Here is a 13,386-nt window from a genome sequence, read left to right as displayed (position 1 = left end):
TTTTCAGAGCGAAGGTTCGATGGCATTGCATTCCAGAGAGAGGGCGCGACCACAGAGAAAATGGTATTTCTAGTATAATATAAATCCTTGATTGAAGCAACTGTTAACAGATTCTGGTTGGTGGACCTGAGGGCCCTGGAAGGGGTAGGTGGGATAAGATATTTATCTAGTAAGGCAGGCAGATGAGAAATCTTGATCTTAAAGACTCAGAGAATAAATAGAGGCCAACTGATTTTCCCACCAAAATTCAAATTGGTGACCAAGGGACTTCCCTGTTCCCAATCAGGCCAGTGGACCCATTATTTACAAAGACAAACTGCAGACCTCACAGCATGATGGCTGAAACATCGGTTTCCACCTGACAAAATACAGCGAGACCCGGAAACCTGCGACCAGCACAATGCCAGCTGCGGAATCCCTGAAAGAACATCATAGTTAAATATTTCTATAGTACAGAAGGGAGGAGGAAGGTTTTAGAGGGAACTTCCAAGAAGAGAATGACACGGTGACAAAATTCATCACCGTTCCCGTCCCCGTGGATAACCGCGGGAAACCATCTTCATGTCATTCTTTAAGGAGAGAGGGAAGAATCAGAATATAATTGGGCACAACCACTGACCCACAAGCTTTGCTTTGAAGAATGCTGGTGTAGAAGGACTGAGGTTGAAACAGACACTACAGAATGACAGTCTCTGGTATCCAGAGCAGATATTGTGATGTCATAATGCCTCATTCCACCAGTGCCTAAGAACCAATCACATCAGTGATGTCACAATGGCTTCATTATCCTTGGCTCACATAAGAATGAGAGTATGAATGGCCACAACCACTGACCTGCAAGCTTTGCTTTGACGAATGCTGGTGTAGAAGGACTGAGGCTGAAATAGACACTAGAAAATGACATGGGATTATTTCCCACGGTTATCCGTGGGGACGGGAACGGTGATGAATTTTGTCACCGTGTTATTCTCTACTTCCAAGTAACCCCCGACAAGTGACAAGGAAGCTGGGCTCAAGAACCATTTGGTCTACATTTAACCCTGCGCTTTTTGTGTTCTTAAGAATGGTGACTTTTACTCAGAACGAAGGACTGTTTGTCTTCATAATGTAGCGTCAATAGCTCCGGACTGAAAATGGTCCTCCAAACTAAGAGTGCAGGAACAGCTTCCTGAGATCATTTATCTCAGTTTCATTGGCAAAGGTATGCACAATGGTGTCAGGTCAAAAGCGCGCCGAGACAAAGGTGCGCGCAGACAATTGAGCGCAGCACGGAGGTGCGCGCCACAGAAAATTACTGTTTTTCCAGCTCTGACGGAGTGGGGGGGGAAGGGACTAAGGGAGCCGGACAGACTTCTAGCACCCGTTAATGTAACGAGCTAAAATACTAGTCTATATATAAAATTGGTTTTAGCCTATGATGACACTAACATGCATTTTATTTGTTAATCTATCACATTTGCAGCTATCATAAGAGGGTGGTGGTTAACGGTACCCTCTCTAAAATGTCGGAGGTGACTAGCGGAGTGCCACAGGGTTCAGTCCTGGGCCCACTCCTCTTCAACATATTCATTGGGGATCTGACTCAAGGGCTTCAAGGCAAGGTAACCTTATTCGCTGATGACACCAAACTATGCAATATAGTAAACGGCTATAATCTACTATGCTATGGAGCAAGACCTGCGTACTTTAGAAAGTTGGTCCTCGATCTGGCAACTGGGCTTCAACGCCAAGAAATGTAAGGTCATGCATCTCGGTAACGGAAATCCTTGCAGAACTTACACCCTGAATGGAGAAACTTTAACCAGGACTACGGCAGAACGAGACTTAGGAGTAATCATCAGTGCTGACATGAAAGCTGCCACTCAAGTGGAGAAGGCTTCATCTAAAGCACGGCAGATGATGGGATGTATCAAGAGAAGCTTCGTCAACAGGAAGCCTGAAGTCATGATGCCATTGTACAGAGCCATGGTGAGACCTCATCTGGAATACTGTGTGCAATTTTGGAGGCCACATTACCGTAAAGATGTGCTCAGAATTGAATCGGTTCAACGGATGGCCACCAGGATGGTCTCGGGGCTTAAGGGTCTCCCATACGAAGAAAGACTGAGCAAATTGCAGCTCTACACTCTCGAGGAGCGTAGGGAGAGGGGAGACATGATTGAGACATTTAAGTACATCACGGGACTGGTCGAGGTGGAAGATGATATCTTTCTTCTGAGGGGACCCTTGACCACAAGAGGTCATCCGCTCAAACTCAGGGGAGGGAAGTTTCGTGGAGACGCCAGGAAGTACTTCTTCACAGAGAGTGATTGAGCATTGGAACAAGCTTCCAGTGCAGGTGATCGAGGCACGCAGCATCCCAGACTTCAAGAATAAATGGGATACCTATGTGGGATCCCTACGAGGTTCATGCCAAGGGATAGGGTCACTAGGGTATAGACTTGAAAGAGCGGGTCAGTAGAGTGGCAGTATAATTACAATTATACTTAAGGGGGTCAATAGACTTAAAAGGGAGGATCAATGGTGTGGGCAGACTTGATGGGCTGTAGCCCTTATCTGCCGTCATCTTTCTATGTTTCTATTTATTATCTTTTGTCCCCTTTTTCATTTTACCACAAGCATAATTCCATTTATTTCATGGCCGTCTGTTAAATTAACTTTATTAGCACTTATTCATAGTTACGTATTGTTTTCAACGTCTCATGATTAAGGGCTCCTTTTACAAAGGTGCGTTAGGGCCTTAACGCGCGGAATAGCGCGCGCTAAATTGCCGTGCGTGCTAGACCTTAACGCCAGCATTGAGCTGGCGTTATTCTAGAAGCGCACTGCGCGGTTTAGCGCGCGGTAATTTTGCGTGTGTGCGCTAAAAACGCTAGCACACCTTAGTAAAAGGAGCCCTAAGTTGTATCTATATTTGCTTTTATTAACTTCTTATTATAAAGTAATACAGTATATTTATGAAATGTTTTCTAGTGATTAGGTTTTACATATCATTTTATTAGCATTTATCATCGCTACAATTTGTTTTTAACGTTTCATAATTAAGTTGTATTTATATTCGCTATTATCAGTTTTTATTATATAGCGTTACATAATATGTTTTTACAAAATGCTCTGTCTAGCGTTCCGATAATTTTTATCTAGTCTTTTTCATAATTTATTTTTATTTGTCGCTTTAATTGTGTTATTCTAAGGCTCCTTTTACTTAGGCACACTAGCGTTTTTATCGCACGCAGGAAATTACCGCACGCTATGCTTCTAGAACTAACGCCAGCTCAACGCTGGCGTTAAGGTCTAGCGTGCGGGGCATTGTAGCGTGCGCTATTCCGCACATTAAAGCCCTAGCGCACCTTAGTAAAAGGAGCCCTAAGTATTTTTGCCTTACCATAGGTTGCTTATATCTTTGTATGATGCATTTTTCATATATTTCTCTGTATAGTTTAAAGACAATTAGAGCGTTTTCAGTCAATCTTTTTATTTGTATAATTAAGATCAATTGGTATGTATATAGTTTTTATGTTGCGTTGCACAGTTTTTGCTTTTGTACTCGCATGTGCACTTCAGTCACCTTGTATTATTAACTTTCCAATTACAGTATTCCTAAAGGTCCAATTTTGGTAACCTATAGTTCCCTCACTCAAAATCATTAGTACACAACGGCAATTCATCTTTTCTATCACAGCCCCCCAAACATGGAACTCCCTCCCTATTTATTTAAGGGACGAACGCAATCTAGACAGATTTAAGAGCAAATGAAAAAGCTTTCTTTTTGAGGATGCATTTGATAGCTAGAAATCCTGATTAGGAGCCTCAATTGAATCCATTCCATAACTTTTTGGAAGTACATTGCTCAGTGGCAAGGGGGGGGTGCGGTCTGCCCCAGGTGCAGCCTTAGAGGGGGTGCACGGCCGGACAGGTCCGGAAAATTCCTGGGCTGTGATGGCACTCAGCGGCATCAGCGCCCCCCCCCCCCTCCGTGATGGCACTCAGCGGCATCGGCGCCCCCCCTCCCTCCGTGATGGCACTCATCAGCATTGGCGCCTCCCCTGCCCCCCCTCCGCAACGGCACTCAGCGGCATCGGCGCCCCCCCTGCCCCACAACAGCACTCAAGTTCAGCCTCCTTCTCCCGGCATCAGCAGAACTTCAGATCGGCAACAGGTGCTCAGTCAAAAGCTTCCCCTGACTCAGCTTCCTGTTTCCGCCCAGGCAGTTCAGTCAGGGGAAGCTTTTGACTGAGCACCTGTTGCCGATCTGAAGTTCTGCTGATGCCAGGAGAAGAAGGCCAAACTTGAGTGCTGTCGCGGGGCAGGGGGGTGCTGATGTCGCTGAGTGCCATCACGGAGGGGGGTGCCGATGCCACTGAGTGCCGTCACGGAGGGGGGGAGAGCGCTGAGTGCCATCGCAGCCCAGGAATTTTTCAGACCTGTCCAGCTGTGCACCCCCCCTAAGACTGCATCCGGGGTGGACCATCCCCCCCAACCCCCTCCTTGGTACGCCACTGACATTGCTCTCCCCACTCCTATTTACTATCAATAACTTGTATTTCTCTTCCCATCCTTTCCTTTTTGTTTCAATATGTTTTGTAAGGTCAGCTCTAATCGTCTGTTTTGTCTCCCCCTAAAAATATGTAATTTTATTGATGTGTACATCGCTTAGAATTTCGAATAGGTGATTAATCAAATTTATAATAAACTTGAAACTTGATTATTTATTATCTTCACTCTTTGTCATCATCTTACTCGCTCTTCTATCAAGGGCCATTCCTGGGAACTCACATTTTCTTTCCCTAACGGCGTGATCACATTTGGCACTCTGTCTTGAATCAGTGGCCAAGGACAAATATCATACGCACGGTCTTAGGGCTCCTTTTACTAAGGTGCGCTAGGGTTTTAATGCACGGAATAGCTCACGCTAGACCTTAACGCCAGCATTCAACTTGCGTTAGTTCTAGAAGTGTAGCGCGTGGTAATTTCCTGCGTGCGCTAAAAACGCTAGCGCGTCTTAGTAAAAGGAGCCCTGAGTTTGGCCCCACAGTCACTTTTATCCTTTTTCTGTTCATTCTCATTCCTATCACTCTTTCCTCAAATCCCTTTTAGGACCCCTGAGGAAGGCGCGTTCGCCGAAACACGGACCGTGTAGGGTCCGTTGGACTACTATATTTGTATTTTTATGTTTTTAAGTATAAGAGTGCACAATAAACTCGTCTCAGAACATCAATATCCACAGTGTTTTTTGCTCTTATTGTATGTATGTTCCAGCATAACTCTGAGACACAAAGACAAATTTCAACCAAACTTGGTATACATATGACTTACTAGCTGGGAACAAATACTGTGGGGGTGGGAAGGGGGTGACGTATAAATTTTCAAAAATGACAGATAGTAGTGTCTACCCCATAGTTTTCGGGCTCACTTAGATGAATACTGACACTCCCGATGCTGTTAAAGTCCAAGTTCAGCCCCATAGAGAGAGACATTCCTGTGGGACATGTGGGGGTGGGGCATTTTGGGATAAATAAATATCCGTGCAATGCCGGGTAATCAGTTAGTGTAAGATAAAACCCAATAACCAATAGAGGGCTTGGAAGCTGTGGATAGCGCCAGGTTTGGGGGGGACTCTACCTCATAACCCTCTCTACCCATAACATTCCAAGATTTTTTTTACCAGGCTTGGCCACAGGTTCTGGGCTGCCATTTTCTTCAGGTTCTTCCTCCTCTTCCTCCATATCCACCTCAAATTTCCCCTGTGGGAGTAAAATCTTTGATCGGGTTGCTTTCACTCCATTCTCTTGTTGTCCTACATAGAGGATACAAATATTGAAGATTTAGCACGCTTGAGAGTAATTCTACAACCGGGTGTCCGTAAAAGTGCTGCTTGTTTTAAATGTATTCTATATTATTCTATAAAGAAAAGTCAGGTAAATGTTAATCAATTGTTTGCTCTTTCAAAAAGTACAAAGATGAGAGGACACTCTGTGAAGTTACGTGGAAATACTTTGAAAGCGAACAGAAGTAAATATTTTTTCACTCAACATAAAAATTAAGCTCCGGAACCCATTGCTGAAGGAGGTGGTAACAGCAGATACCTGGTTTATCTGGGTTTAAAACAGGTTTGGACAAGTTCCTGGAGGAAAAGTCCATAATCTGCTATTAAGACAGTCATGGGGAAAACTACTGCTTATCCCGGGCACTGGTAGGAAGCAATCCTGCTACTCTCTGGGATTCTGTCAGGTACTTGTGACCTGGATTGGCCACTGTTGGAAGCAGGATAATGGGCTAGGTCAGAGGTAGGCAATTCTGGTCCTCGAGAGCCACAGAGGGTCAGGTTTTCAGGATATCCAAAATAAATATGCATATCATTAAAAAAAACCTATTCGCATCTATAATAATAAAATCCTAGAGTGCGCATGCGCTCTTGAAAATTTGTGATTCCTGGCGCTGTGAGGTGTGCTTCTGTGGCAGTATTCTATTTGACACCTCACGGCGCTTGCAGGGGCTGGAGGCGCTTGTGGTGGCTGAAGGCGCGCGCCTGTGCTCTCTCCCTGCCCGCGTCCTCGGCAGGGAACACACCTCCCGCCCTCACTCGACGCTGCCGCCGCTGCCGCTGATCCTCCTCTTCAGAGCAGCCTGCAATCATGGCCGGCTTTAAAGAACCTCGCAGGCCGCTCTCCAACTCGGTAGCACGCTCCCTCTGATGCACGGGATCGCGTCAGAGGGAACGTGCTACCGAGTTGGAGAGCGGCCTGCTAGGTTCGCTAAAGCCGGCCACCACGATCGCAGGCTGCTTTGAAGAGGAGCAGCCAGAAGACGCCGGGATGGAGGGAGGGTAAGAAGGGGATCAATTCCGGGAACCAGGGGGAGAGGGAAAGAGAAAGGGGGCTGCTTTTGGGGGAGGGGTGTGATGGGGGAGACAGAAGGGGCCGTGGATAGGAAGAGGGAAAGGGGGCTGCTTTGGGGGGGAGGTGTGCTGGGGACAGACAGCTGTGCTCTGGGGGGAAGACAGAAGGGGCCATGGAGAGACAGGGAGAGGGAAGGGGGGCTGCTTTGGAGGGGAGGTGTGCTGGGGACAGACAGCTTTGCTCTGGGGAGAAGACAGAAGGGGCCCTGGAGAGACAGGGAGAGGGAAAGGGGGCTGCTTTGGGGGGAGGGGTGTGCTTGGGGCAAACAGCTTTGCTCTGGGGGGAAGACAAAAGGGGCCATGGAGAGACAGGGAGAGGGAAAGGGGCTGCTTTTGGGGGAGGGGTGTGCTGGAGGGAGACAGAAGGGGCCATGGAGAGATAGGGAGACAGAAAGGGGGCTGCTTTGGGGGGGAGGTGTGCTGGGGACAGACAGCTTTGCTCTGGGGGGAAAGACAGAAGAGGGCCATGGAGAGACAGTTAGGGAGCGGGAAAGGGGCTGCTTTGGGGGGAGGTGTGTGCTTTGCTCGGGGGGGGGGGGGGGGGGGGAGACAGAAGGATACAGACAGCGGCCAAAGAAAGAGAGATAAAGAAACACAGACAGACAGACAGATCTATTCTAGCACCCGTTGATGTTAACGGGCTTAAAGACTAGTAACAAATATAAGATATTAAACCACTTTATTATATAATTTTTAATTTATCAAATTTACCATATAAATACCTAAACTTAACACTTTTCATCTATCTAACATAAAATAAATTATATAATAATGTGGTTTAATATCTTATATTTGTTATGTGAATAGTTTTTTAGATTGTAAACAATTTTAATTGACTGAAAACAGGTGGAACCAGAGAAAAACAGTTGTATACAAAAGACAGCAAAGACGGGATATCCGCTAGAACAAAGCAGAACAGTACAAAATCATATGTCATTTAAACCCACCCACGAACCCCAGAAGTCCCATAAATCTCTTCCAAACCACCCTCCCACCCTCCCGCTCACCCTACAAACACGGAAAGGGATGCAAAGGTGTTCCCTGGGCGCACGGGAGGTCAAAGACCCCCGTAGCACGAAAAGCCCCCCCAAACAGGACCAGACGTGCCAGTCCCAGGAAAAGAACAAAAGAACACACATGGTTCCCCCAATGTGAATAGTTTTTTAAATGATGTGTATTATCTAATCAATTGGATTCGTAAAACAATTGAATAGAACTGATAAGTCCTAGTGGAAATTGTGTATCAATAAATATGCATGAGATGGATTTACATGCACTGCCTACTTGAGATGCAAATCCATCTCATACATATTCATTGTGGATATCCTGAAAACCTGACCTGTCTGTGGCTCTCGAGGACTGGAATTGCCTACCCCTGGGCTAGGTGGACCATCAGTCTGACCCAGTCTGACTATTCTTATGTTCTTATGAATACTATAGCCGGTGTAAATAGCTGAGCCTAGATGTCAGCATGTCTGTTTGTAAAAGATTGAATTCTACAATTCACATGAACCTGCGCATTGGAAACCACCGTCCTAAGGTATTGTCAGAACATTTCTGGTGGAAAAGGGCTTAGAAAAGTAAATACTGACCCATTTTCTGGAAAAAACTCTCTTTTTTGCTGGAAAGTGTCCCTCTGTTGGGAAAACTGCACGTCATGGAGTGGGTCTTCATTGATTGAAGGAATCTAAAAACAAGAACACAAATAGAGTGCCTTTCAGCATTAGTGATTATAGATTATATGAGTAGAGAACAGATTTCAAACTGTCCACCTTCCAAGTGAAACTATGCACATAAGCACATAAGCATTGCCTCTGCTGAGTCAGACCATAGGTCCATCACCCCCAGCAGTCCGCTCCCACGGTGGCCCCCCAGGTCAATGACCTGTAGTGATCTATTTCTCTACTACTCTACAAAGATAAGAGGCCAATTCTACACTGGGAGTTCCAAGGAGGAGCCTGTGTTATAAGATAGAGGAAGGGAGGCGTGGCCTAATGGTTAGCACTAAAGCCTCAGTACCCTGAGGTTGTGGGTTCAAACCCCGCGTTGCTCCTTGTGACCTTGGCCAAGTCACTCAATCCTCCATTGCCCCAGGTACATTACATAGATTGTGAGCCCACCGGGACAGACAGGTAAAATGCTTGAGTATCTTATTATGAACTGCTTAGATAACATTGAAAGGCAGTATCTAAGTACCTAATAAATAATAAATAAAACTTGTTATGTCTTTGATTATGCAATTTTGAAGGTTTTTTGGAAACCCGCTTAGTTTTAGGCGGGCTAGAAGTATTTTAAATAAATCCAGATTCCGCTATAGAATACGAACGTAAATTGGTATCAGAGCAGCTAGCACATACTAAACTAAACCTTAAGTTTATATACCGCATCATCTCCACGGAAGTAGAGCTCGGCACGGTTTACAAGAACTTAAAAATGAGAAAGGGCAGGAAAAGGTTTACATAAGTTTATAAGTTGAGTGGAAAAGTAAGGGAAAAAAGAAATTACATGTTAGAGAAGAGCCAGGTTTTTACTTGCTTGCGGAATAAATGGAGGGAGCTCAGGTTCCGCAGCGGGATGATAAGGTCATTCCAGAGACCTGTGATTTTGAATAGAAGTGATTTTCCCAGTTTACCTGCGTGGAGAATACCATGTAGGGAGGGGAAGGATAGTTTTAATTTATGGGCGGTCCTGGTCAGGAGTCAGGGCACGAGGAGTTGAAAGAAAGTGGGATTAGGGAGGGAAGGATGCCGTGAATAATCTTAAAAGCCAGACAAGAGCATTTGAATTGGATTCTGGAAATCACTGGGAGCCAGTGAAGATTGGCCAGGAGTGGGGAGACGTGGTCAGATTTACATTTTGCAAAGATCAGCTTGGCTGCTGTATTCTGAATAAGCTGGAGTCTTTGGAGGCTTTTCTTTGTTAAGCATAGGTAAATGGCATTACAGTAGTCAAGTTTGGAGAGGATGATGGACTGGACAAGGACAGCGAAATGTTTTTGGCGGAAGCAGGGTCTTGCTTTCCTTAGCAGGTGGAGGCTGAAAAAGCATGATTTTGTCAGGGAGTTGAGGTGGTCGTTGAGGGAGAGAGAGGAATCAATAATGACGCCAAGGACCTTGCTTGAGAACTCAAGGTATAAGGCAGCGCCTGAGGGTAGTGCGAAGAGGGAGGGCAGGTGTTCTAACTTTGGGCCGAGCCAGAGTAATTTTGTTTTTGATTCATTTAGTTTCATCTGTACTGAGAGGGACCAGGAGTGGAGTCTCATTATGCAGGATGTTATGTTATCGTGGAGGTTGGTGAGGTTCTGGTTTGTGTCAAGAAGGACAAGGATATCATCGACGTATGTGTAGATTGTTTCAAGGGGGGAAATCTGGAAGAGCTTCAGTGAGGACATATAGATATTAAAAAGGATAGGGGATAGGGGTGATCCCTGAGAGACACCGCAAGAAGGAGACCAAGGAGCGGACATGGTGCCATTAGAGTTGACAGTGTAGGAGCGAGAGCGAAGGAAGTTTGAGAACCACCTGCAGTCACACCAGACATAGACCTGGTATAACCATGGGCACCGGAGTGCAGCAAGGATGTGTGCAAGTGACAGTAATGTAGCATAACATTAATCTTCTATTCTTGCCTTGCCTGTCTGGCGACTGGTGTCATGGTGGTCTTCATTGGCGTGGTTCCTGGTCCTGCTTCTTTGGTGGTGGCCGGTTGGCCTGGTTCAGCAGACTTTTCTACCTCTTAAAATTTGTTTTATTTTATTTTAAATTTTCTATTTCTTTAATTTTTGATCTTGGAAATGTATTACATATTTTTCTTTTAATCAGGTACTTTAGCTAGATTGTGAGCCTTCGGGACTGATGGGGTCGTTTTTCTCAAGTACCTAATTTCATTTTAGTTTGATGCATTGTAAACCGCTTAGGTCAGTAAAATGCAGGAGCGGTAGATCAAATCTGAAATAAACATAAACATAAGAATACCAATACTGGGTCAGACCAATGGTCCATCAAGCTCACGGTAGCCAATCCAGGTCCCTAGTACCTGGCCAAAACCCAAAGAGTATCAACATTCCAGTATCTCAAAGAATATCAAGATTCCGGAACCCTAATGAGAGCAACATTCCAGAGCTGAGATTGTGATGTCATAATGCCTCATTCCACAGTGCCTCAGAGCCAACCTCATCAGTGATGTTACAGTGGTTTAATTGTCCTATACTTGGCTCATTATTTCTATTTCTTTGATTTTTGATCTTGGAAATGTATTACATATTTTTCTTTTAATCGGGTACTTTAGCTAGATTGTGAGCCTTCGGGACAGATGGGGTCGTTTTTCTCAAGTACCTAATTTCATTTTAGTTTGATACATTGTAAACCGCTTAGGTCAGTAAAATGCAGGAGCGGTAGATCAAATCTGAAATAAATATAAGCATGTTCTGCTAGCGGCAGTGTGAGTTCTAAGCAGTGGCGTAGTAAGGGGGAGGGGCGAGAGGGGGCGGTCCACCCCGAGCGCCATCTTGCTCAGGGCGCCGGCACCCCTCCACCTCTCCACCTCCTTCCCACTCCTCCCCCTGCCATGCGCGCACCCTTTCCCTTCCCCCATACCTTTTTAACTTTGGCACAAGCGCCCGCCAACTTGCTGCCCGCGTCGGCTTCGGTGCTCTCTCCGACGTCACTTCCGAGACGCGCGCCTAGGACATGACGTTGGAGAGTGCGCCGAAGCAGACACAGACAATATGTTGGTGGCTGCCCGTGCCGAAATTAAAATGGTAAAGGGGAAGGGGCGCAAATGCGTGGCAGGAGGGGTGGGGGATCTCTCTGGTTTCTTCGGGACAAAAATAAACGATACTGTATTAACATTAATAAGGCGGTATTTACAGGTGGGTGCACTGGCGGATGTGATTCCATGGCAGGTTTTGGCTTAATTGCGGGTCTTTGAGTCTTAGTGACATCATTGGGTTGGGATATTGGGACTGGTGCTGGAGCTGGAGCTGGTGCTGGTGATGGAGCTGGAGCTGGTGCTGGAGCTGGAGCTAGAGCTGGAGCTGCTGTAGGTACTGGTAAAGGAGCTGGAGCCAGAGCCGGTGTTGAGTGAGATGCAAATGTGGAGACTCGAGTTGGTCTGGGAGGGTCTGAATTCGGCGGCTGTAGCTGCCTTTGCTGCTGCTGTGAGAGTACAGTCGCTTGAAGCGTCATCTGTTGAGCCTGGAAGAGAACCAAAGTCCTCAGTGATCCCTTCGCCCTCTTCAGAACCAAGTAAGTACAAATTCCGCTCCCCATCTTTTATTCAAGTTTCAAGTTTATTGAGTTTTAATATACCGACCATCAGCAAGTATCTGGCCGGTTTACAATAAAAATTTAAAAAGATAAATAATAAGTAAATAATTAGAAAATAATAAAGGTGCACACCAAGGACATAAACAGGACAGACATGAAAGTGAAGGAAAAAGGGAGATGGGAGGGGAAAGTTACATGTTAAAAGAAGAAAGGAGAGAGAGAGGAGGGGGTAAAACGTGTGAGGCGGGATCGCTTTATAAAAGCGGTTTGCTAAATAAGGAAAGAGAAAAAAAAAAAAAAGAAAAAATTTGAAAGGGATAAGAAGATAGAAAAATAGAGATAAAGATAAAAAGAAAAAAAGAGGAGGGGAAAAAAAAATAAATAAATAAAATGAAGGATCTCTAGTCAATCTCTTGCAACAATATAGGGTCCTAGGGAGGGCAACGTTCAAAGCCCAGAACTGAAAAGACTTTTTTTTCATTTGTTACATCTCATAACAAAAAAGCAAAAACAATTAACATCATAAGGAAAAAAAGAATATCAAACAAACCAAATCTTATATCCCAGTCCACATTATTGGGGCTGATTAATTCCATAAGTCAAAGAAAGTAGATTCTAATTCAAACAAACAGGCAATATCTATCAAATGTCACTTATTATCAACTTCTGCATTAAATTCAAAATTGGGATCAGGTATGGACTTATCTTGAAGAAAAGTTTCCAGCTGAGATGGATCAACAAATATATACTTGTTATTTCTTTAAGAAACTAAACACTTGCATGGGAATTTAAGGGAAAAAATGTAGCTCCACAGACTTTTATATAATTTCGGTTTTAATCTATATTCCTTTTCTCACATCAGGCAGCATAATGGGGTAAAGATCTGGAACCAATTGCTTACGCCTACTACTTATGGGGAATTTAGGAAATGCCTAAAAACATATCTGTTCCTGAAGTATTTAGGCAACTAACCCGCACAATCTTATTTCACCATAACTGATCCCTAGAAATGCTAATCACTAGCTTTTAACTTTGTTAATTCCACTCATTTTGTAGCATCTTTTAATCATTGTAAACCGCATAGAACTTCACGGTCCTGCGGTATATAAACTGTTATTATTATTACAGTGGTACCTCGGTTTACGAGTGCACCGGTTTGCGAGTGTTTTGCAAGACGAGCAAAACATTCGCAAAATCGGTGCCTCGGAAACCGAGCGTACC

General features: G+C 44.9%; 1 protein-coding gene across 2 annotated transcripts in view; it reads right to left on the bottom strand.

The window, feature by feature from the left end:
- The window catches only part of LOC117367715 (unconventional myosin-XV-like), a 95,742-nt gene extending 83,767 nt beyond the window's left edge, over nucleotides 1–11,975 (bottom strand). For both annotated transcript variants that reach the window (XM_033960556.1, XM_033960557.1), the window contains exons 1-3: nucleotides 11,767–11,975; nucleotides 8,491–8,585; nucleotides 5,666–5,797 (exon numbers count right to left, since the gene is read on the bottom strand). In XM_033960556.1, coding sequence (XP_033816447.1) covers nucleotides 5,666–5,797; nucleotides 8,491–8,585; nucleotides 11,767–11,843 — 304 coding nt within the window. In that variant the 5' untranslated portion in view covers nucleotides 11,844–11,975. The remainder of the gene's footprint in view (nucleotides 1–5,665; nucleotides 5,798–8,490; nucleotides 8,586–11,766) is intronic.
- Between the last annotated feature and the right edge of the window lie 1,411 nt (nucleotides 11,976–13,386).

Source organism: Geotrypetes seraphini, chromosome 10, assembly GCF_902459505.1.
Source record: "Geotrypetes seraphini chromosome 10, aGeoSer1.1, whole genome shotgun sequence".
Lineage (NCBI taxonomy): Eukaryota > Metazoa > Chordata > Amphibia > Gymnophiona > Dermophiidae > Geotrypetes > Geotrypetes seraphini.
The sequence above is the reverse complement of the archived record's forward strand: the minus strand, read 5'-3'. Positions and strand labels throughout refer to the sequence as shown.